General features: G+C 33.7%; 1 protein-coding gene and 1 pseudogene across 5 annotated transcripts in view; one reads left to right on the top strand and one right to left on the bottom strand.

The window, feature by feature from the left end:
* Positions 1-10,322, bottom strand: part of LOC119642360 (glucose-6-phosphate 1-epimerase) — a 22,760-nt gene extending 12,438 nt beyond the window's left edge. Inside the window, exons 1-3 of one of the 5 annotated variants that reach the window (XM_038041496.1) lie at positions 9,929-10,322; positions 9,201-9,421; positions 8,236-9,121 (exon numbers count right to left, since the gene is read on the bottom strand). In XM_038041496.1, the coding sequence (XP_037897424.1) occupies positions 8,236-8,320 (85 nt within the window). In that variant the 5' untranslated portion in view covers positions 8,321-9,121; positions 9,201-9,421; positions 9,929-10,322. Of the gene's footprint in view, positions 1-8,235; positions 9,122-9,200 lie in introns of all 5 variants that reach the window. The other 4 variants (XM_038041495.1, XM_038041498.1, XM_038041497.1 and 1 more) reach the window with 4 other exon arrangements.
* Positions 10,323-14,341: 4,019 nt separating this feature from the next.
* On the top strand, positions 14,342-20,060 carry LOC119642448 (annotated as a pseudogene).
* The last annotated feature ends 4,429 nt before the right edge of the window (positions 20,061-24,489 follow it).

The following is a 24,489-nucleotide window of genomic DNA, read 5'->3' on the forward strand; positions in this document are numbered from 1 at the left end:
CACCCTTCTTTAATCTTGTTTTGTTTTTATAAATACATCATTGTTTTGATTGTCAAAAACATCGCACGCAGAAATCTTAAAAGGTTGGCAAAAATTTGCGTTCACGCACAACGCAGCACAAGCTGCGTGCTCACCTACATTTAAATACACGTACTCAATATTATTATACCCTACAACGCTTGTGATAGATGACGTGGGACGTATGCAGCACAAAGATGGCCTTAAGATAAACCCCCATAAACCTGCCCGTCCATCTATCTGTCTGTCAATGTAAAGTTGTGCTCAAGCTAAAGATCGCAGTTTTTGAGATATTTTGATGAAATTTGATATGCTAAAGTGTTTTGACAAAAAGAGTAATGAAAATATTTTGCATCGATCCACTTTTTCGACCACTTTCCATAGAAGACCGTATTTTGAAGAGTCGTTAGATAAAAAAATTGCAATTTTCAAAACTTATCGATAAAAGTGGTTAAGTAATAGCATTTCGACATTCTAAATTGATGTGAAAACTTTGAACTGGCTGGGACAATTTGTTGAAGTCTCTCTCGTATAATAAACTGCAGTTCATCCGTTAAAAAGGCATAATTTTCAATGCTTCGCGAAAAAATCAGATCATGACAGTAATTTAAGATAAAAACAATTAAGAACATTATAGTCGGGCAGCAACGTTTATTACATACCCTATACCACTTCGCTGAGTGCAGTTATTTGCTCTTTTTGATAATAATAGACCAGAAAGTACACATTATTTCCATGCAAAGCCATAATTTTCGTAACAGTCCGTAAGGACGTCAGAGGACAGGCAGGCTCAGATCGTATTAGATAAAGATTCTGAATCGAGCGGTATAATAAACGGTGGGTCTATTTTAAGCTTAAGTGTTACATAAATGCACGCTATTTACCCTCTACGATAAGTGGCGGAAGGTATAAAAATAACCTCCTGCCTTGTGCAAAGACTTTTAAGAAAATTGATAATTTATAGGGCAAAACTGTCAAAATATTAATATGGTGTGAAGAAAATTTATCCATAATAAAAATTAACTATGATGAATTTTGCACACGTACATAAATTTTTGAACTTCTTACGGAAAATAAGCCTTTATTTGCGAAGAAGTGTAATTGTTAATATACAGTTCCATAACAGTAAGTTCATATAAAACCAGGGTATAATTTTTGTATTTTATCGCAAAAATAAAAGGGTGCTAGACGATGTGGTGTAGGGTATTTAATAGTCGGCCTAGCCTAACTGTAATTTTTTGGCTTTTTTTACAAATTCTTGAGCCACGCAATCATCTTGTGTTGCGCTTAATCCGCTGATTACAATAGCTGCATTTGCAACTTGCATTGGTTTACTAACGCAATATATTAATCATTGGCATTAAATTATTGCAGTAGAATCATGTTTTGAAAAACTATGCACATGATTAGCTTTTATTTACAAAAACAATAATTTTTCAAAATTTTTTAAAGGGAAACACAAATTGCACAAGTTGCACAGGTCGTACAAGCAAGTACCGCTATTTTTTGCAGCATGTTAGCATTCCAAATTGGTTCTATGTCAACCTAAGGTTACCTCATTCTTTAAGGATTTAGTTTCGACTGAAAAGATGAAAACTTTGTTAAGTAAATCATTGTGGCGGGCTCGGATCCTTAATAGGAGAATTTATCCCTTGTGATAGATCCTGAAATAATAATTCGGCACTTCTCCTACCCGTAAAAGACAAAGCCTTTCTTCAGGCTTACTATTATTTGGCAAAATGTTGGGGACCTAAATCCAAAAGTTCGTTCAACTTAGCTAAACTTAGAAAGCCCGGAGTTTTCCTGTTTGTCTTTCAGTGAACACTGAGCACTGCTTAAAATCTGATCAACATTCGTCGAAACTTTTTCACTATTCACAATTTCCAGGTTTTCAGAAAAAAACAATTAGATCGCACTTGTGGTGGTGTTTTAATTAGCCATGCATTTCCCTCCAACTCTTTTGGATTTCCTATTCCTCCCGATGTTGAATTTATTCCCATTCGGGCGAAAATTGGCAATAAACAATTATATGTGACTTGTTCCCGTATTCGCCCAAACGCCGATATTTCTACTTATACATGCTGCCAATAACGGCGTGACCGCAAAGTTCCGTAAATCACTTGGTCTTAGAGTAACAAGTCAGGTCTTATGGTCCCCACTTTAACATCTAATAGAGCTAATTATAGTACAGTAATACAGCTATTATTTCAGCCAGTTATTCGATTGAAATTTGTTTCAATACAACCATGCTCCTAATTGCAACGGCGGACTGCTAGATCTTTGTTTTTCAATTTCCCGGAGATAGTTGTAAATCGCTGACGACTTTTTATTTTACCTGATTCATATCATTCAGCAATATGCGTGTCTTTTCATTACGGGCGGGGTGGCCCTTTGAACCACCCAAACTTGTCAAATCCCACTTGGTCAAATAAACAATATCGTTTCCATAAAGACGGTATTTTACCGCTTAAATTTCATTTTTTACACATTGCGCTTGATTTTTTTGCTGAAAATATTGAATCCCTAATGTCATCGTTTTGTAATGTATTAAACCTAGCTACTTCTGCATATGTTCCGATCAGACGTCCCAACGAAACAATTGTCCGCCATTGCTCAATAAATTACTATAAATACAATAAGAAAAAACTTTTCAAAAAATGCGTGAAAAGTGGATCTGCGTGCGACTATTTCGTTTATTCTTCAGTGAGATATGGATTCAATTAACTCAACCATCAAAGTTATCGCAATTACCTTCATAGTGTAAAATCTCACTTCTTAGTAATCCGAAATACTTATAAAAATCGATCCTTTTTGGCTTGCCCTTGAACATATAACACTTTTTCTCAGTTTTGTATCGTTTTATTATATACCGTTCAATATATACCGGGTTCAATCTACTAATTCGGATACTTCTCGAACCGATTTTTAATTCTTGTGATGTTGAATTTCTTGCTTTTAACACTGGTATACCCTATTTGTCTTCCAAATTTGCATTTTTAATATCCTTTTTTAACAAGTGACAGAAGTGAACAAAAAACATTTACAAATGTGACGAAAAAATTGAATTTTAGGCACTTTCTCACGTTTAGGTAAACATACATTGAATTTTTATGTATTTTTATGCAAACTCTTTGCCTAATATATATAGCCAAGTATGTTAAAAATGTCGTTCTAATCGAGAGATTTTCATGAAAGATAGTTTTACTGCAAAGTATTAACATATAACTACTATTTACAGTAATTTTCTATTATACAAATACAAATTTCTTTTCACTTACTCAAGTAGATTTAAGGACCTATATAGGATGCAAGTAGTAATGTCTTTATCACTTCCTTATGTACAAATAGAATAAAAAACACTACAAAGCCGCAATAATGTAGACCGGATGGTAGATTTGTACAAAAGTGCACTAAATAAATTATTAATATATTTTTGTTTTTTATTTTTTTTATTTAAATACTTTTTTAATAAGGTAGGTTTTTCTTTGTCTTGCTTTGATTTTCTTTCTATAAGCTTTTTCATATTATCTCTTAGTTAGCACTGGTTATAACGTTAGAATGATTGAGCGACTCCTATTTTCTCTTATATTTACTTATAAGGCATAGTTGTGTATAAATATTACTTATTACTAACCAATTTACTTAACTTAGAAGAGCTACTCTGGGTATGTTTTTCTTTTACAGGGGTGTCGCATAAGCTTTACCGCGGTACGCTGTATATGATCTCGAGCCGGCTGTGTTTATAAACATCGTGGAGGATTATCTATTGTTCATTTATGTCAGGCGTCTCAAAGGACTTTCAAAGTAAAGTTTCGTTGCTGGAAAACTCTCTTTCGAATTTTTTTTCTACACCGTTCGATATGGATAGCGAAAAGAAGCATTTGCGGTATGTTATGCTCCATTGCCTTAAAAAAGATAGTAGTGCAAAGCGGACTGTAGGCGAAATTTGCAATTTGTAGGAGTGACACCACGACTATTGAATCGTCCGCCATTGGTTTAAGAAACTTAGAGCTGACTATTTTGATTTGAAAGTCGTTGATACGGACCTCATCGAGAGTATGCCCGCGGAAAATCTGCAATATAGTGTGCGCCAGATAGTGGATGCTATTCACGTTTCCAGGACAACAATACATAATCATTTAATCAAGATGGGATATATCGTCTATTTGTTTTGCATCAAAAAAAAGAAGAAACTTGTGGGACACCGTAATATTTAAACTTTTATAAAACACGTTTTCGCTCAGTGATTTGCTTTAGTAATTTTGGTCTAGTATTGTAAAAGGAATATCCTTCGCTTCCAATTACGTTAACGTACGAAAGTTTTTCCTTCCTTTTTTTTAATGTAAACTATTTCTATTATCTTTATACAGTGGATGATATTCTTGTTTCGGTCACCCATTTGACCTTGACGCATATGAGTGAGTCTTGAAGACCTACCACCTTAAGATAATACATTACAATTGTCAATTGATTAGACGGCCTTTCTAACTAATGCTAAGAAATACAATGTAAACTTTATCTGCGTCATGTTTTAAAGAAATACCTTTGGTAGACAGTAAGCAAAGTTTTTAATCTATGTTACAATATCTACAGGCGTAAACAAAACCACTTTTTTGCTTCATTTTAAGCAGCCTTCATAAATGCTGCGAATTATAATTAATAATTGTAAAGGAGGATATATTAAGATTATGCGGATGTATGTAACATTAAGACAAACTTAAAGCAAACCCGGACTTTTGTTACAACGACGAATTTGGAAATTTTAAGGAATTTAAACTGCTATTGAAAACGAATTGGATAGGAGAACTTTTTTGACCACTCCTTTTTTCAAACAGCCGTTGTATGAAAACAAATTGCCATTTTCAAAATTCTTCGACAAAAATCGCTAAACACTAGTATTTCGGCACACTAACTAACGTGAAAAATTTTAATGGCAATTTCTTGATCTTTCTTCGATCCGATGGGTCTTTTTTCACTATTATGAATACGATAGTAAAAGGATTCTGTTATTATTATATTTTATTATATTATATTGTATAATTATATTTTGGAGAATAATTTAAGAGACAATATTTTTGTTTTTTATTCATGCATTATGCTTTATAATGCTGTACTAGTTCTTAAGCTCGAATTAACTATGATTATACCCCCATCGAAAATAGCGTATATTCTCTTTTTGTTGAAACATTCGTAATACGCAGAATGAAGCTATATACTATTCTTGATCACTATCAGACTAGTTATTTCTCTGATCAATGTGGAGATTGATCCTTTGCTAACAATTATTTGCAATGTACATATATAGGGCACCGAAGGTTGATATAATATTGTGATCAAAGCGAAAAACCAATATTAAACTTAAAACGCGCGGGTATATCGGATAAAACATTTTTTTTTTTAAATTGTAACTGACATCTGTGTTGAATTTCACATCACAAGCGTTATTAGTGTCAGCTGTGCTTGGTTTTATATGACGCAAAAAGTATTTTTTCTGAATTTCACAATGTGTAATTTTATTGAATGAAGAAGTCGCATTCAATTTTGCTTATGAAGAGAAAAAAGGGATCAGATTTCGATTTTCGCATATGTCCCGAAAACTGCCGATTAATTGAGCGAATATAGGGTAAACGGTGAGCCAACACCGAAAAACCGCACCAAAGTCGCTCAAAAATCAAAGTGATGTTAACAGTTTTCTTCGATCGGGGCAAACTGGCTGAGGAATATTCCGACAAAATAGATTAGTGATAATAAATAGATTAAAAAAAATAACTATGTTGCTTCAAATCTAGCCAAAATATAGGAAGTTGTTGCACGCAGCTTGTTATGAGAAGTGGACCCGATGAATCGCCTACAACAATAAGGTGAAAACTCTTCTGTTTTCAAAAGCGAACGGGTAAGAAAAATACAAATTTTCAGACTTCATATTATTGCCTGGGCGTGAGTGTTCTTTCTAATCTCAAAATAAAAGTGGAAATTTGTACGGTGTATGTGTTGTACTTTATGAGTAACACGGAATGCAAAGGTGCTCGCAGCTTTTGTTGAAAAGGCGTGAGAACGTTATAGGCGCGTTCTTTGATTGGTTTGGTTCATCATTTTCTTGCAAGTTTAGGATATCTTAACTTTTGCGAACGGGAGAACATTTACCCCAGTTACTACACAATTGCGCAGACGGACATGCTTGGATCCGAATTTGAAACTAGGTACGAACTTATATATTTTACGTGGTTTTTTAATTTTCCTGTGTGCTTTATAAAAGTTTTGAAATGAAAATGGATTGTTGACATATTATAAAATTAAGTAGACGTGGCCGATTTTTGTAGAGATACTACAGATATCGCCCTTGATATATATGTTCAAATGTTTAGAAAATTTATCTGCTGTACTTTATTATTCCACGCGCTATAAAGATATTGAAAAAGAAAACTGAATTTTGACACATTACAATATTGAATAGGCGTGGCCAATTTTTCCCATGTTTGTACAGATAACGCCGTCCATACGTTCAAATTTCTGTAAATTTATTTTCTGCAGTTTATGAGTAATTAGTCATTTTTATGGCCGGGAGAACGTTTATAACAAAAATTACCGAGATGAGCAAACAGGCATGCTTAAATAGATTCAGAATTTGATGCTGATCAAGAATATATATTTTTTGTAGGGTCTCTAAAGCTTACCTCTAGCCGTTGCAAACGATTTAACAAAACGAATATACCCCTCAACCTTCGGTGAAAGATATAAAAAAAATTTTACCTAAATAAACACCGATGTTGATACACTACATTAGCTGTGGTGCAGGGTATATCCAATTTGTACGCATGTGTGCAACACTTAAAAGAACTCGATGAAAGCCCACCTTTCGTAATAATAATCGATCCAAAATCACTTTCTGAATTGATGTAGGCTTTTTTGTCAATCTATTGATTGTCCATGTATTCTTTTCTTGAACCTACAGATTGTAATTTTTGTGGAAATTTGGACACTGGCATGTATGGTTCAAGAAAGGAGTCTATTCAAAATGGTTCGCATAGGACCACTTTTTTTACCACTTCCTGTAAAATACAAAAAAAATATAATTTTTACAATTTCGCGACAAAATTCCCTGAGACAGGATACGCAAGCTGCTAATACTTGAGTACATTCACTAACAGAAGGTAATAAAATTTTATAAGCGTTCTTTTGGGCCAATTATGTACAAATTTGGCAGCCATCCCTGTCGACGGCATTACAAATGGGAATTAAGCAACAAAAGTCTTATAAGATTTTATGACGTCTATCACGTCAAATGTGAATTTATCGGCCTCGACTAAATTCAAATTACTTCCACTGGTTTTATTAGACTCATAGTCCACTACACATTCATTTTCCGATATACTTTCATCGTCGATATCATTCCCATCTAAATGTTAACCAACTTAAAAAAACTTTCAATATTTTCATCTAAAATATTTTACATATTTTATTGTGTTGTTAAAAACCTTTTTTGTATTTTCATACCATCTGTTGTATCCATTTTAATTTCTAATTCAAGTGATATTAATGTGATGTTAAGTTAGAAAGATTAGATATATTGGCTATAACTGATGATATGACTACTTGATGATTAGTTTCGAACACTCCAGCCAAAGCTCGTAACATTCGTGACATTTTCTGCATATGCTACAGGTGTTTCTCAATTCCATTACAGTTCGACGCAACTACCACGGATTATTTTCTATACTGTCTGAAATTATTTCCCGCTTCCATTACGGTTCGACACAACTACCACGGATTATTTTCTATACTCTCTGAAATTATTTCTCGCTTCCATTACAGTTCGAGACACGTACAATGGATTATTTGCTATACTCTCTGAAATTATTTCTCACTTCCGCTATAGTTCGACACAACTACCACGGATTATTTGCTATACTCTCTGAAATTATTTCTCGCTTCCATTACAGTTCGAGACACGTACAATGGATTATTTTCTATACTATCTGCAATTATTTCTCACTTCAATTACAGTTCGACGTAACTATCACGGATTATTTGCTATACTCTCTAAAATTATTTCTCACTTCCATTACAGTTCGACACAATTACCACGGATTATTTTCTCTACTATCTGAAATTATTTCTTAAACGTACGACAATACAATTTTTTTCTTAGTAAAGCACGTTATTCTAAGCGCGATGAATTTGTTACATACAGATATAAGAACATAAGTGATTACTCACCGTGTAAGTTAATCGTGCACGTAGTATTATTGCCACGATCCAAAACAACAACGCTCGTAGCTGCTGCGCCTCCCGTCGCTGCCATTACCCCACTGTTCGCAAGAACGGTAGGACGTCGACCGCGCGGCAAAGTGACGGATTTTTTGTTAAAGGTCCGTAAAAGAAAATTATGCGCGCGCAACTAAGCCCGCAATTAAAATAACAAAAATGCAACAGACACTTATTTGGCGTGCCTTTTTTTTTGATTGTTTATTTATTTTTGCTTTCAACCAAATAAATTTAAATTGAATAATCCAACTGGCAAAAACTTTAATCTTAGAATTGCCTGCTTACCAAAAGCGCGACTAGTTCACCTTGGAAGACTGGAGTTTATCACACAAGCAGTAAATTTGCAATTATATGAACATATGTTTAAAGACAATGAATAGTTTAGTTTGTTGTGGATGATAAATTTTCTTTGCGCTTGTCATTAGCTCTTTAGGCGATAAAATAGTCAATGTTTTATTTGTTTCCTTTTGTCGTTGAAGTGGAAAATTACGTTACACGCCTTGGACTTGGCGAATACGAACTTTTACTCACGAGCTTTTACATACGGACAATTTGAACACATAATTATTCCTGAGCCTTTCTAAATTTTTATAGCTTAATAACTTTGCTTATGTTCTGCGCCTGTTCATGGCTGCGGGTAATCTTTACATCCTGTATGTGTATCATAAATTATTTATAAAGACTTTCCGAAAAATCAAAACTGCCGGATCTCTCACAAGAGTCGAGCCATTATTAAATTTCAGCAAAGGTGAATTGATTCAACTAATGCAGCAGTTCTAGCAAAAAATCTTCGTAGACAGAGAGCCAGATAAAGTTTGGCAGAAATTTTCAAGTACACCTTTAAAATTCATTAAATTGTTAAAGTAATTTCAAAAAAGTTGTCTCCCATATTTCAATAATAGGAACAGTAACTTTACCTTGATCTAATGAAGATAAATGGTTTAACAACAAATTGTTCTTTCAGATATTTTTTCGCTTACGGCAGCTTACGGAAGTTGGTTAAGTTTCAGTTAAGCAAAGATGATCTCTGATTACGATTATATACAATATTACAATATTATTGGAACAAAATGCCATTTGGATGTTACGGTGCGCAGCGAACCGCAGCTTTATTAATTTCCATAAAGGGGTTTCAAATCTAGATGTGAAAGTAGCATCAGCTGTGGAAAAAGAACAAGAAAGAGTACATGCTGCCAATGCCTGGTCGAATAAGGAATCCTTCTGCAGCTTTATTAAAGATATTGTGGATAAATTAAATCTACTGGTCTTTTGTTTATAAATTGAGGGAATTCCGCTTTTCCTAAGGAAATCCTTTGAGGTTCACTAAAGTACTTCGACTTTAATGGACGCGGGATCTTCTGCTCTACCTATTTTGTTCTTTCTCTTTAACAGTTCTTTTTTTAAAAATCGCCCATGTTTAATGATTCAGCTTAACACAGTAAGGGTTCTATAAAGTGCTCTTTTTAGAACTTTTCAACTAATTTGAAAAATCGTTTTCTAAAGTTAACGGTTGCTGCTGAAATCTGTTTACAAGGGGGTAATCTTTACTTTGCGCTCCCAATGCAAATTCCGCTACACAAGCACAAAACAAACACAAACACTACGTCGTGATAGGCGCATACATACAATCTGTCCACCAACTCACCCAAGACAATAGAGGCTGTATACTTTAAGTCACTAATTCGTGATCTTTTGAAATATACTTCTACACTTCAGCTTAATAAAAGGCAGGAAGTTTCGCGAGCAAAATATGTGCATATAATTACAAAATCACTAAATTTATTTAATAAAAACCTAGGCCTATCCGCTTTTTAATATATTTTCTTTAATTTAAAAAATATTTGCACAGTTTTCAATTTTCAATGAAATTTTTTGAATTTCGTATCATTGTATTTCTTGAAGCTTAGGAAATTTTATATATGCACTTATGCATGTATGTATATATATATTTTTCTACGTCTACGCTTTGCTTTTCTTGTTCTTTGTTCATATTTTTTCTAAATAGACGTAAGTATTCATAAAAACAGCTGCGCGGCGTTGTTTTTTGTTTTGATTCAGTTTTTTGTGAATGGAATAAAATACAAATGCAAAATAACAGGGACACATTCACCAACACGGATGCTAACAGTACAACGATACGAATTGTAATAAAGATTCAAAATAACTAAATGAAAATGGTGCCACGAACAAGACATGGAGCTCACACACCGCTCGCAAAGCGTTGCCGTCCACAAGAATTTTTCTTTCAGTATCTAACAGTGTCGAAAATATTTTCACACCGCTCGCAAAGCGTTGTTGTTCATAAGGATTTTTCTTGTAGTACGTGACAGTGACGAAAAATTTTTCTGCGCTATTAGAGAGAAGTTTAAATTATTATATTGCACATATTGCAAACATTTTTGCTTAAAAGCATTCAAGTTGAAGTAAAAAGGAGGTTAGTATGCAATTTCGTAGAATAAAAGAAATTGTAACGTCATAATTAAGCATAATGTTTGTCATATGCGTTTTGCGTGGCGCGCGAATGCTGCCAAGTAATAAAAAATGTAAATAAAAGAATTTGGGGACTTTTGCCGACGGCTTTGCAATTAACATAAAGTGTTACGTTGTTTTTGTAATTAGCATAGAGTATTATGTTTGCTCCGTAAATACCAGAAAATTTAGCTACTGTTTTGTTTAATTTGATAATAAAAAAAAATTATGGCGGTCTACTTTTAGGCTAACTTGTAAAATTAAATAAGTTGAGTTCGCGTATTTTCCAAAACACTAAAACTCTAAACATCTAGATGATAGAACAGCAAAAGCAACAACGACCAAGTGAAGGAAAAAGAATCGGAAACAATGAGGAAACCTTTAAAGAAAATAACAATTTCATTTATATATATATATATATATTTTTATATACGTTAATAAAGTATCTTAAATGTATAATAAAGCTATTATATAAATAAAGCTATTTATTTTATTTATATTTAAATATAAATTATATAAATTAATATACAGCAACAGCAAAGGCCAGTTTGATTTTCCCAATGACAAATCAAAGCGGTTGAAAAAGACGATGGTTATATTTTTATTTAGAATTCTTTCCTGCTTGTTAAAGTTGTCTTGGAAGATTTTTTCTCCTTCCACATCATCTGTAAGTAACTTATTGACAGATATATATCAAGTTTTTCTGTTTACTTCCTACAATGCGTCCACATGTTTATTATTCCCCATATCACTTGCGCAGTATATTAAGTTCATGCGAAAGTGCAAACCACAAAAAATCTCAATCTCAAGTAATCATTTATGTGACGAAGAGGTTTATTAAATGTTTTGTGATGAAAATTAGTCCATTACAACGATTTTTCGGACCCTACTACGCATAAGGGTATTTATGTAATTTTCGGCACTTTATCATGAAACAAATAAAAAATGATACTAAGTGTTGTAGAGTTTTTAATTGTCACCCTTGTCCGATTATAATCGTTTTACTCTAAAAATGATTCTTTAATGCCAGCTCAGATGATTTTTCATATCACCTTTGGCTGAATATTATGTTTTTACTTATTTTTAAAACGAATTCATTAAGATCAGTTCAAAAAACTTTACATTACCGCGAGAATATATAGATCTTAAAGAATCTGCAGTAAGGTTATTGATGTTATAAACAAAACATCCGGCCGAGTGACCGAGTAGGTTAAGGATCTCCACTAACAACTCCGTGGGTTCAAAACTGAAGTTAGGTGGAGTTTTCTATAAAACCGATAGCTAGTGCTTTAGGACTTTATTCTTTGAATTTATTTCTCTGACTACATTAATAGTAATAATAATAAAATAAACGAAATGATCAAATTTATAACAAATCTGCCTCAGGACCGGTTGTAGATAAAGAAGCGTACTAGTTGTTTGAATTTACCTTATTAAGCTTGCTTTTTCTGGATGTTCAGACGATTTTGGTGTATAACCTAGATTATAAGCACAATACGCTCGTAGTTATTTGTAATATACTCTAACATATATTCATCAACTTCAAGAAAGCGTCCCTCTAATTTGGGGTAAGCAGATACAGCATTTTCCAAAGATTCATGCAGATAGCGGTCCGTTATTTCAATTAACACTAAAGAAATCTTTTGGATAATTCCATATTATTCGGCGAAGTTCCGAAAAATGCATGCTTTTAAATTTCGATTTAACTTAGAAATAATTCAAGATAGTAAAGAAAATAATCCGTGGCAGTTGCGTCGAACTGTAATGGAAGCGAGAAATTATTTCAGATAGTATAGAAAATAATCCGTGGTAGTTGTGTCGAACTGTAATGGAAGCAAGAAATAATTTCAGATAGTATAGATAACAATCCGTGGTAGTTGCGTCGAACTGATTTGATATATTCACAAGGACAAAGCAAAGAGTTGGATTGTGCTGCGAATTTGCTCTCTCAACTGTAAAGCCGTTAAAACAGTTGTTTGCAAGACATTCATTGTTTGAATTCGAAGGAATATTTGCAGAAGAGTTGTATTCGATGATCATTTCCTCACTGAAAGAAAACATAGAATCATTTTCCGGTACCATAATTTTACCACGCAATATTTTGGCTATCATATACCAATCATAAGGGAATTAGATAGACGCAACTGACAACTACCTAAGTTTCATTCAGAAATTCTGCATAAAAATTTAGTTTTTTATATTTGGGTATTATTTTTAATTTGTGGTAACGAAAAAAATAATTAAATGCTTTGAACTTATAGTTTTTTTTTTTTTTTTTGGTTCAAAGTATTGGTTGCTCTAAATATTTCTTTCAAACCTTCCCTCACCCCCGCATTTCATTATTCCTGCTTACTTTTTTTAGATAGGGAAAAGTACAAGTTCAAAGAAAAAGTCTTTGGTCATCTTCTTAACATCGCAAAACATAATTTTTATTGAAATTACGAAAACCGGATCTACATTTGTTGTTCTAGCTTAGATCGCAAGTGGTTGTTCTGTACCATCTTCATGATATTTAATGTAGATTTCACCGTCCGTAAAATCCTTCGTATCTTCTAAATGCCCAGCAATTTGCTTCCTCTATATCATCGCGATGTTTGCCTACTACCACTTTCTTTCCCGTTATAAGATCGGTTATATCGTCTAAGGAATAAACAATCTTTTCAACCTTATGCGTTGATTGTAACTGCTCCAAGTCGGACATCAATACCAACAATTTACTCTCGTTTATAAGCGACAATATTTTCTGTAAACCACTTTCTTGCACATTAAAACGTCCTCCTTCTTTTATAATACCCATCATAGCGCAAACATACATTCTAATTCCAACAAGAACAACAACAAGCAGCTAAAGATGCAGGAAATTATAATTGAATTTTAATAAAATTATAAAGAAGAACGGAGAATAGGAGGAGGTAGCTGGTTTTACAAATTAAACTCTTTGAATTATTCTCAATTGTAAACAAATATAGACTGACATTTTGAATTATTCTTAATTGTAAACAAATTCAGACACTTATTCTCAGATGTGATCAAATTTAGACGCTTACTCTCAGATGTGACCAAATTATTTTTGAGTTACTCTCAGATGTGACCAAATTCATAATCATTTTTTCAATGCAAGGGGTGATGTTAACAAATACAGACTGACTTTTTGAATTATTCTCAATTGTAACTTTAATAAAAGGCTATTTATGCTCTGAAGTTGCAAAATCCTGGCCCACAAGTATCTCCAACTCGAATTTCCGAAATACGAAGTCACTGCAATCTTTTAAAGGCTTTTTATCTCGGCATCGAGGTCTTCATCTAAAACCGACTTTAGGTTCTAATTCATTGTTTTCTTCTAGAATAGAATATTTTCGAATACGCGGGAGAATAATATCGCAGACGCTAATCAATTTACCCCAGTTGCCATTTCCTCCGCTGCTATCAGGCAGGTGTACTATTGTGTAAATACACATCTGTATATTGTTTCTTAATTTTTTCGCAAAGTTTTCGCTACTATATCCACTGATCGCAAAGTCATGCCTTCAAATTTTCGATCGGCAAATTGATTCGCATTGATGACGAGGCTTTAAATATTTATACACAAATGCAACAAACTCCTCACGCTTTACCAAATATGGAATTTACCAGTAGGTAACTTTTTTTTGTATTAAAAAACTGAAAATTTTGTGTTAATTAAATTAAAATTCTTAACTAAATGACAGAATGGCCGCTGAAAGGGATATAGAAAAGTCGGATTTCAACACGCATAATAATACGGTATGTGTCACTATAATTGTTTATTGTTATTGTTCTATGGTGAGGAATGTTTTTGCAACATTTATTCTTTTTCCTAATTCTAATCACAATGAAGAAGCAACAAGAAAATGGAGTTTCGACTTTCAGGTGCGCCATTAACGACTACTAATGACCAGTTTATATGGGAACGCATTACTCATCAAGAAATCATTGTTGCACCAGAAGTGTATACTTTGACGCGAAATGCGCACGTACATTCGTCACTTGTTCAGCCGACACCTTTAGATTTACTCATGGACGATAGGGCTGAGCGTGAAAATCATACCATAAGTGGCTTAGCAACTGATATCGATTCTTGCGATGGGTCCCACTTTGGTAATTCATCCACTTTAGCCTTATTCAAGATTCCTGCCAATCCAATTAACGGGACTACAAGTGAGGCGGCTGTGCCGCGCAAAATTCGGTTTCGCAAAAGACAGCCAAAAATTACAGGTAAATTTCGAAATTTTTAAAATAGGCGGAAAAGTTTAGTTTATTTAAGCTTCGCAACTCTGTCGCGCGTTGATAAATTTTTGTGTTGAGGATTTTTTTACAATTTGTCTGTCTGTTCTTCATAATCTACTTCTGTCTTTGCTACTGGACATGGAGTGTTTATAGACACCTTGCCGGGCGGAAACGGGCCCGGAATCTGTTAGATTCGTTTCGTGTTGGCTTTGCAATCGCTTTGGCCATGCAAAGTGTGCCGGTATCATCGGCCGTGCTGCTGATGCAATCGCTGACCTCTCGAAGGGATTGCGATGGTCATGTCCTGACTATAGTAAGCGGGACATACACTTCTATAAATTGTTCACAGAGACGAGAAATAGTTTTTCTGAATTGAGTAAAAATCTCGGCTCCTTGTGGGAAAAGGTTCAGAGCATTAATACTAGGTTTGATGAGTGTAGTTTTATTGAGTACTCCTCTTCTTCCCAAGCTGGTAAAATCACAACTCGTAGCATAGCGTGTGGTACGTCACCTCTCATTCCTTCTAAGTCCGATTCGTTGGTGCAAGTTAGGGCTTCCTCAAAGAATGTCAGCGTTTCTGATATGGCTGAGTCGGTCTGTAACAAAAAGGTTACAAATAAGTCGGCAAGTCCTTCTGGTTTAAGCTATGCTGAAGTGGCAAGAGTATCGCCTCCTAGTGGCGTCACTCACTCAACTCAGGCGTCATCGCCTAAAACTAATAAAGAACAATATAAATCATCCTCTCCCCCCGGCTGTTCGAGTGTGAACGCTGGTCACCAAACTGGGCATGTCGCACAAGCTGGTCCATTGGTAACCCCATCTATATTCTCCCCAACTCAAAACTCCCCAGTCGTGAACCCTACTGCTCCTAGCTGTAAGGACATTTGCTTGACAGCATTCCTCCCAGAAAAGCAATATTTGTGTCAAGACTGGCACCCGATACATTTGTGGATAACATAAAAAGTTGTTTGGCGGTGAAAGTCCCATCAGTCAATCTAAAGCGGGTTAGTTTTTTTAAATTGTCTCCGTCTCAATCTAGAGCAATCGATTCTTTTAAAATTCTTGCTCCGACTGAAAACGTTGATATGTTGTTAGATAAACTACTGTGGCCAGTTGGATCCTAAATTAAGGAATTTGTCACTCGTGATCGTCCCCGTAATACCAAACCAGTACTCCTGTCGCCTTCAAAAAACTAAATGTTTCTTCAGGCTCACTATGTCTCATTTATCAAAATGTTAAGGGCCTAAATTCAAAAATTCGTTCTACCTTCCTAAATTCAGTGGGCGCGGAGTTCCCCTGTTTAGCCTTCACTGAAACTTGGTTAAAACCTGATATACATTCGTCTGAACTTTTCCACAATTCTCTCCAGGTTTTCAAAAATGATCGATTGGATCGCATTAGTGGTGGTGTATTAATTGCCAAACCCTCGTCATTTCCGTCTAAATCAATGAATTTCCTACTACTCCTGACGTTGAAGTTATCGCCATTCGAGTGAAAATGCCTAATAAACAACTGTTTATAACCTGCTCCTGTATTCCCCCAAATTCTGATATCTCTATATATAAGAAACAGGCCGCCCTCATTTGTGAAGTGGCCAAGCAGTCAAAACTCTTCGATTTGGTTGTTGCGTTGGGAGACTTCAATTTGCCTCAAGTCACTTGGTGTAGCAGTGATAATTCTGGCGGTTTGATTCCTTCTTTAACATTTGATAGAGCTGTTGTGTCCTTCAATGAATTATTTGATCACAATTTAGTTCAAAACAACCGTATCCCTAATTGTAATGGTAGACTGCTTGATCTCTGCTTTGTCAATTTCCCTGAGATCAGTGTAAATCGTTGTCCACCTATTAGTTTACCTGAGGATCTTTATTATCCAGCAATGTGTATTTCCTTTCATGACAAGCATGATGGTTCGTTGAAGTGTTTTAATGTTTCCAATGCAACTTTTTCAAATAAATATTACGATTTTCATAAAATCAATATTGTATTGCTAAAATATCACCTTTCATATATAAGGCTTGATTTTTCAAACCTTATTGTCATCGTTCTACAATACGTTAAATCTAGCTATTGCTGCATCAAAATTTCAACATATCCCTCTCATGTTTCTTTTAACGGGTCTGATTCCTCGGATAATTTAGAAATCTCAAATCTGTTTGCTGAGTATTTCCGACGAAACTTTTCGATTGCTAATTTCGATTTATCAGCAAACTACCCATATCCTATAACTAACTCGGTTTCAATTCTTAACTTGGTTATTTCAAAAGATGACGTTTTTAATGGGTTAAGTTCTCTAAAATATAGTTGTTCGCCTGGACCTGAGGGAATTCCATCATGTGCACTTAAATCTTGCGCTGTCGAATTATGTGGTGTGATCTCAAAGATTTTTAACCTGTCCTTGAAGTTAGGTGTTTTCTATTTAGTGAAATGGATAAGCTCTTATCTGCACAATAGATCCATCAGGGTTTTATTTAACTTCATCACCTCGGATGAATTCCCCGTTATGTCTGGCGTACCTCAAAGAAGTCACTTAGGTCCCATTTTATTTAGTTTATACATTAACGATCTTCCATCGGTGGTTAATTCCAGCCAGATCTGAATGTGCTGATGATGTGAAACTGTTTTGTTCCTTCTCTGTTGAATCGCAATCACATCAGCTTCAAGGTAACTTGGATAATTTTGTTGCATGGTGCTCTTTCAATCTTCTGAAACTAAATCTGAGTAAATGTAAGAAGCTTTCATTTTCAAGAAGAAAGTCATTCATTACTCAGTATTTCATAGATTCGCATAAGTTGGAGGACGTCGATTCGCTTACAGATTTAGGCGTTCTATTTGACCATAGGTTACGTTTTAACTTGCATACTGAGCTCTCGATTAGCAAAGCTAGGTCCGCGCTTGGTTTTATAAACAGGTAGTCCAAAGAGCTTGATGATCCTTATATTAAGAAAAGGCTGTACATGTGTTTATTTAGACCCATACTCGAGTATGCCTCAGTTGTGTGGTCTCCTTCATATAGGTGCTACGTAGATTCAATTGAATCTGTTCAAAAGCAATTCTTGCTGTTTGTCCTTGGAAATTTGGGTTGGGATCCTCTCTTCCTCACTATGAAAATAGCTTGCTTCTGCTTTCCTCACAGTCTCTTGAGAAACGTAGGTTTTTTCTTGGCGTTTTCTTTGTAATCAAAGCAATAAATAGTGCTATTGACTCGCCTTTATTACTTGGTGAAATAAGCTTTAATGTCCCTAACCGCTTCTCTAGGCACTTTATCTTGGTTAAGGTTAGTCAGTGTAAATATAACTATGAGCTGTTTAATCCGCTCACAGTTGTTTGCAAGAATCTAAATGACGCCTATCACTTATTCTCATTATCGGACTCTTTAAAGTTCATTAAAACAACACTGCTTAATACGCGCGATTTACCTATGTCGTACTTCAAGTAGCTTTTAACCTTAAAAAGTCGTTACGATTCGAAAATGAATTGTTGTTAACTATTATCGGTTGCCAAGCTTATGCATGTTTGCGATGGCTTAGGAGTTTGCAATTTGGTCCTGTACCGGTTGCAAGTGTGGCTCTATGCTGGTTATATACATGCTTTTTTTCCTTCTTATTTGTTTTATTGTACTTATACTAAGTTTTAATATTAATTAATTTTAAGTTAAATTTAAGAGTCAACTGAACTCGACTGTCAAAATTTTTAGTTGAGTTTCTTCTAGAAGTGAAATAAATAAATAAATTCCTAAGCGTAGTATATAAGTTTAACATTGTTGTACTACATATTTTGCAAAGATTGAGAAGACGCTCAACCTGATAGGCATATCAATGCAAGTGTTCTTTCACCTACAACGTTTAAATAGAAAAAGTTCAATTTTCGAGGGCACTATTTTTCTTTTTCGATGTACCTTAAAAGTAATGAGAAATATACGATTTCTTTTTTGTTTTCCCATGCATTTCCAAGTCTCTTTTAGTATCTCTTACTTTGCTTGAACGCAAGAAAACATTACAATGTCAGAATTTTGTATCAGCGAACATTTCTTGCCAATTTCGCTTAAAAACTGAGAAACATCGCATAAAAAACAAAATAAATACTCGAGCGGCTTAAAATGTGTTGAACAACCACCTATAAATTAAATAAAATATCAAAAATTGCGTAGATTTTTATGATCAAAGAATAACAAAATTCTCTCATCTATTGTCGATCGAGAAAGTTCAAAGTTGTGCAAATTGAAATGGGGGTGAGAAGCTTTGCTCCTTTTACACTTGGTCTAATTTTGAATATGAGATATAAGAAATGGTAGCCAAACAAAAACGGTTCCTGTTTTTGCACGTCATTTCGTCAATATACATCAGACTTCAAAACCCATTAAATAACTTAAGAAACAGCTCAACATTTTAAAACTTTTTAATAATTGCATGCAAATTGTAGTATTTAAACCCCAGTTGTGATAGTTATCACTAAAAAAAAAAACCCTATCATCATTCCTGATGAACTAAAACCACCCGACACACATTGGTTCTCTAAATTGGAAGCATTAAACGCTTTGCACTAACTCTAAAGCAGAAGATATACGTACTCTTTTCTTACAGACTACACACACTTCTTGCAAGTTTACTTTCTAAAATAAAATAAGGGTTAAAGAATGAATTAGTTCGACATGCTAGATATATAAACTGCTCTCGCGCGTAATTTTCAAAATTATAATTTGGGTGAATGATGATTGAATTATTTCCATTTGTTCCGTTTTTTGTTTCAAGTGATATTGATGTCATATTAGTTGTGTATTGACACTAAAAGTAGAATGTGAATTCAATCAAACCCAGAAAAATATATTCCGAAGGCATATTCATCTTTTATCCAATTCTTTTGTTTTAAAAGGCAATATTTTACTTCTTCGCTTATTTCGTTTCAGAATTCCTAAAGGAACGCAAGGGTTTAGTGCAGACCCCGAAGAAAATAGTTCCATTTAAACGCGTGCGCATCTTGGCCGCTGGTAATTCCCTTTCAATACACTTAAGTTCTGTGGATCAAATAAACTCATATTTTCCTTTAACACCGCGTCATGACTAGCATCCAGGTTAAATAAAAAAACAAAATTAAAAAAAAAGATAATCGGAATTTGTATGCAATTTAAACTTATATCTTTAAACTTTGACAATTTTTTATTTAATTTTTTTGTTAAAACTGCAACTTATCGAATTGAATTGGCTTGCAAATGTATGCGAATTTTTTTTACAAGAGCAAAGTTTGTTTTTAAAGAACCAAATTACAAGAAGTGTCTCTCAGTTTTGGAATTTGGAAGTTATAGGAAAGAGCTTCCTCAGCATCTATATTTAAGTCCACGTTTAGTGTACAGGATAAGTTATTTTTGTTTTGACTTTTAAAATTCGTTGATTTATTGTTTGGAAGCAGTGGTCCTTTATCTTTTCTACGTAATATTAATTTAATATTTTTCAAATGAGTTGTAGTTAACTTTATCATAATTATTATCATTTACTTTCAATATTTTTTTATTTACAAAAACACGGTAAATATTTTATTAATCTTTGAATAGCTTTGAGGAGCACGTTACAAAAAGAGCTTGTAATTTTTTTAAATTTTGTAAATAAAGTTAGAATCTTTCCAAAATCGAAAAGGATTTAATTAGTTAGAACAAACTTTTGAAGTATTATTTTGCACTTAATTAATTTGTAAGAACAGCAATTCGACAGTAAAGACAATCTCTCCTATGTGCAATCAATATGAGAAAGTGGGAATTGTTTTCAACTTTCTTGTACTCAAAATCACTTCTTTTAAGCATTTCTTCATAGATCGAATTTTCCACAATTGATTTATGGGTGACAAATCTATACTTATAATCTATAAATTTTCTATAATTTAAGATTTATTTATATATAATAAATAATGTGTGTAACTTATATATAAATATTGTATAGATATTTTTCATAGAATATATCTAATATATTTTGTATGTTTTCTTTTTTTTCATGTCCTCACATGAGCATAAACATATAGATAGATGACCATCATTTTTATAAAATATTTTTCACGTCGTATACTCATTTACAAATGAATTAAATAACCATATCAATAAAAAACGAATGCGCTTGTACGAAGTTTTTCGAATTTCTTCGATTGCCTGTTATTTTTTCTAATTTTTTTAATTGCCTTCTTGGGCTATTTTGTTTTCCTCAAAGTATCAAAAATTTTCACATTTCAGTTACTTACTATATTGTGAGACATTTCTTTGAGAATGAATTATGACGAATAAAAAGTATGAATACCACATAATTTAAATTGTATTCAAGTTTTTCTTGATATACGGCAATAACAAGAAAGGTTTCAAGCGAGAATGCATCGACACTCTTTTACATATTGATTATTTTACAAGAAAAGCAATTTTCAAACGGAATCAGGTAACAATTCTCTCAATTGATTTCGAAAAAACATTTGCCAGACTTGGTCTTCCTGGTAATTTAAGACTCTTGAAGACGCTAAAATTTCTATACAAAAATAAAAAAAGTTGCACATTTGTCAAAAGCAGATATGCGATGCAGGAAATTTACTGATGCATATTAATACCGCTCTGCTCCATATTCTCGGGCTCACATTTTCCAACAAACTCACAATCTTCGGTTAAAAAAGTCTATTTTAACAAAGGTGAACTTCATACAATACCTTGCTTGGAAAAGCCATGCGCATATTAACACTGTTGCTTATCTTATGAAAATGCTTGTGTTAAGCAAGATTGACTATGCTTTGATAATTTATGGCAATAGGTGCAAATCTAATATCAACATCCTTAAACCCGCCTATCACCAAGCCGTCAGAGCAAGTTGCTATGCTTTTCGGACGACGCCCATAAATAATATTATAATTGAAATTGGTCTCCCAGCTCCAGAAAATAGACTTTAAGAGTTTAAAGCTAAAACAGTTTCCAAGTCTCTTAATTCAACCAAATCTACTCTCGGAGAAAATGTAAGAAAGATTATTATTGCCAAGAAAATTCGAAAGTCACCATCTGCAATTGACTATTGTTTGTACGTCTCAAAGGAATTGGACGTTGCCTTGAAAATTTTCCGCTATTTTCGTCTTTCACCTCTGCACCACCGATGCATCCAAATGCTTATCATCACTGCACATTATTGGTGAATGCAAACAAAACCCATTTAGGAGATTCTCTTGTTAGAGAAGAGGTACACCCCATCTATTTCTTATGCAAAAAATCGTTATTTTCATTATTCTTTCGGCTAAGGCAACTTATATAGGCAAAGCCACGTCTTCGAAAAAGGCTGCCATTAAAAATTTAATCTCGCATCGATAAGGCTTTTTTATAAAGACCTGTTGAATGTTTGAGAACGAATATGCGTTTATTCTCTAAAGGCCTACAATACATGCAAAATTCTTGATAATTGTATACGCTTATTCTCCAAAGGCCTACAATACATGTAAAGAAATTTATTCAAACATTCTCAATTGTATACAATTTGTATTTTCTCAGATGGTTCTCAATTGTATACAATTTGTATTTTCCCAGACCATATAATAGCGAATACCCGAACTGTATATAAATTCATATATATGTAATTTAAAAAAAATATTTTTCGAATATCAATTCAAAGGAAAGGAAAAGTTTGTTTGTTAAATAACACTCATGAGTTATGCCGTACCGCTTCTCAAGCTTTTAGGCAGAAAGTTATTTTTTTGAAAAAAGGTTCAATAAAATCATTCAACTCCTTTTCGCGGAACTGTTAAAAAACAAGTTAATGTTTAGAAATGATATACGTCGCTTTCAGAAATGATCAATTTCTACGCTACCTTTGCCAAGCGCTTTAAATTGTTTTTAGCACCATGGGCTTACTTCAACATTACCAGTGCCGTTGCCATTCCCAATATAGGGCCAACAGCATCTTGATTCTCTTCACGTGTAGACGTTAACACCAGCTTTTATTAACAGTTGGAGCATTTTCTCAAAGAGACATTGGAGGAAAAGTTAAAGAGAAAATTACAGAAGGAAATCTACAATACCATCATCAGCACTACTCTTTTATTAACCCTCAATTAATTCCACTTTTATATCCAACAAATGTTGAGAAAGTCAAGATCCAAACATTTTCAAGAATTTTGGATCCTGAACAAGTCCCCCTCCCCAATATGCAGTTGTCGACAAACTCTCACTATAAAGCACATTCTCTGTGATTGTCTTAACTTTTCCTTGGCTAAAAATATTGCATATAATTGCAGGATGAATAGTTACTCATATTATTCTCTTGCTTCATCCCATTTAATCGATGAGCATTTGATGCGATGTTTAAAAAAACAAGGATTGTTAAATAGTTGGCAGTTGCATTCTGGTATGGCTGGCTTTAAATAGATTCAGAATTTGACGCTGATCAAGAATAATATTTTTACCTCTGGCCGTTGCAAACGATTTAATTGCACGGTAAAATAAAGCTGTACAACGATACAAATTTTTAAGATAAAAAGAATAAAGTCATATAGCACTAGTAGAGGCACTGTTTTTGAGAGAACATCCCAAAGCAGTATACGCGTGTCTTACTCTGCTGTCAAGATGAAGGCTGGAAAATATCAGGTGTCTTAATTAATATTTTGTTTTTGTTGTTATTATATGCGTGTATAAAATGTTTCTTTTTGCAGATATTATACAGATGAATGTTTCTGTTCTTTTTTTTTTTTTGTTTTTTTTGTTTTGCATGTTTTTTGCTTGATTTCAAATTTGAACAAGTGTTATGAAACATCTGCCAAAGAGCGTTGATAAGTAGAGGCAATGGGGACTTTACTTGCACTGAGTGGGCATGGAAGCGTATCAATGCCAGCTTTAATCGTAGTTACGAAAACGACCCTAATGCTGGCTTTTCGACGTCGAATCTTGAACGTTTCTTTTAATTAATTCGATTATCGTTGATTATATTTAATTTCCAATCGAATATTTCGATTAAAATGAATAAACTAAATGAATAAATATTTGTTTAGATATTTGTGTGTATATTTGTAAATAACACGGTTTGCCAATACACTTGTTTTACACGAATTCTTTCTTTCTGGTCGTACAGTATACTTTTCTGGTCGTACAGTATACTTTTCTGGTCGTATAGTATACTTTTCTGGTCGTATAGTTTTGACAGTTTCAATGATTAACAAAACTTAGATATGCACGTAAGCGAAAGAAAACTTTAAGCTGAAAAATTCCGTACTCCCCTTTCTATTCTGTTCAGAGTAAATTTTCCGATTGATTTCCACGAGCCCTTTAAAAGACTATAAACATTTAGTAAATGAAAATTATACATAAATTCCAAACTCAATATATGAGTTAGATATATAGATCGATTCAAAGCCAAGCTGTGTTAAGCGTATAACATTTTGATGAAAGTCTGTCTAGCTGTCCTCATATAAGAATGAAATAACACTCATGTGACTTTCAGCATATAATTTTAATCCGAAAATGTCTTCAAATTACAGCTGATTACTATTCTGAATT

The sequence above is a fragment of the Glossina fuscipes genome, unplaced genomic scaffold (genome assembly GCF_014805625.2).
Source record: "Glossina fuscipes isolate IAEA_lab_2018 unplaced genomic scaffold, Yale_Gfus_2 222, whole genome shotgun sequence".
In the NCBI taxonomy this organism is placed as follows: domain Eukaryota; kingdom Metazoa; phylum Arthropoda; class Insecta; order Diptera; family Glossinidae; genus Glossina; species Glossina fuscipes.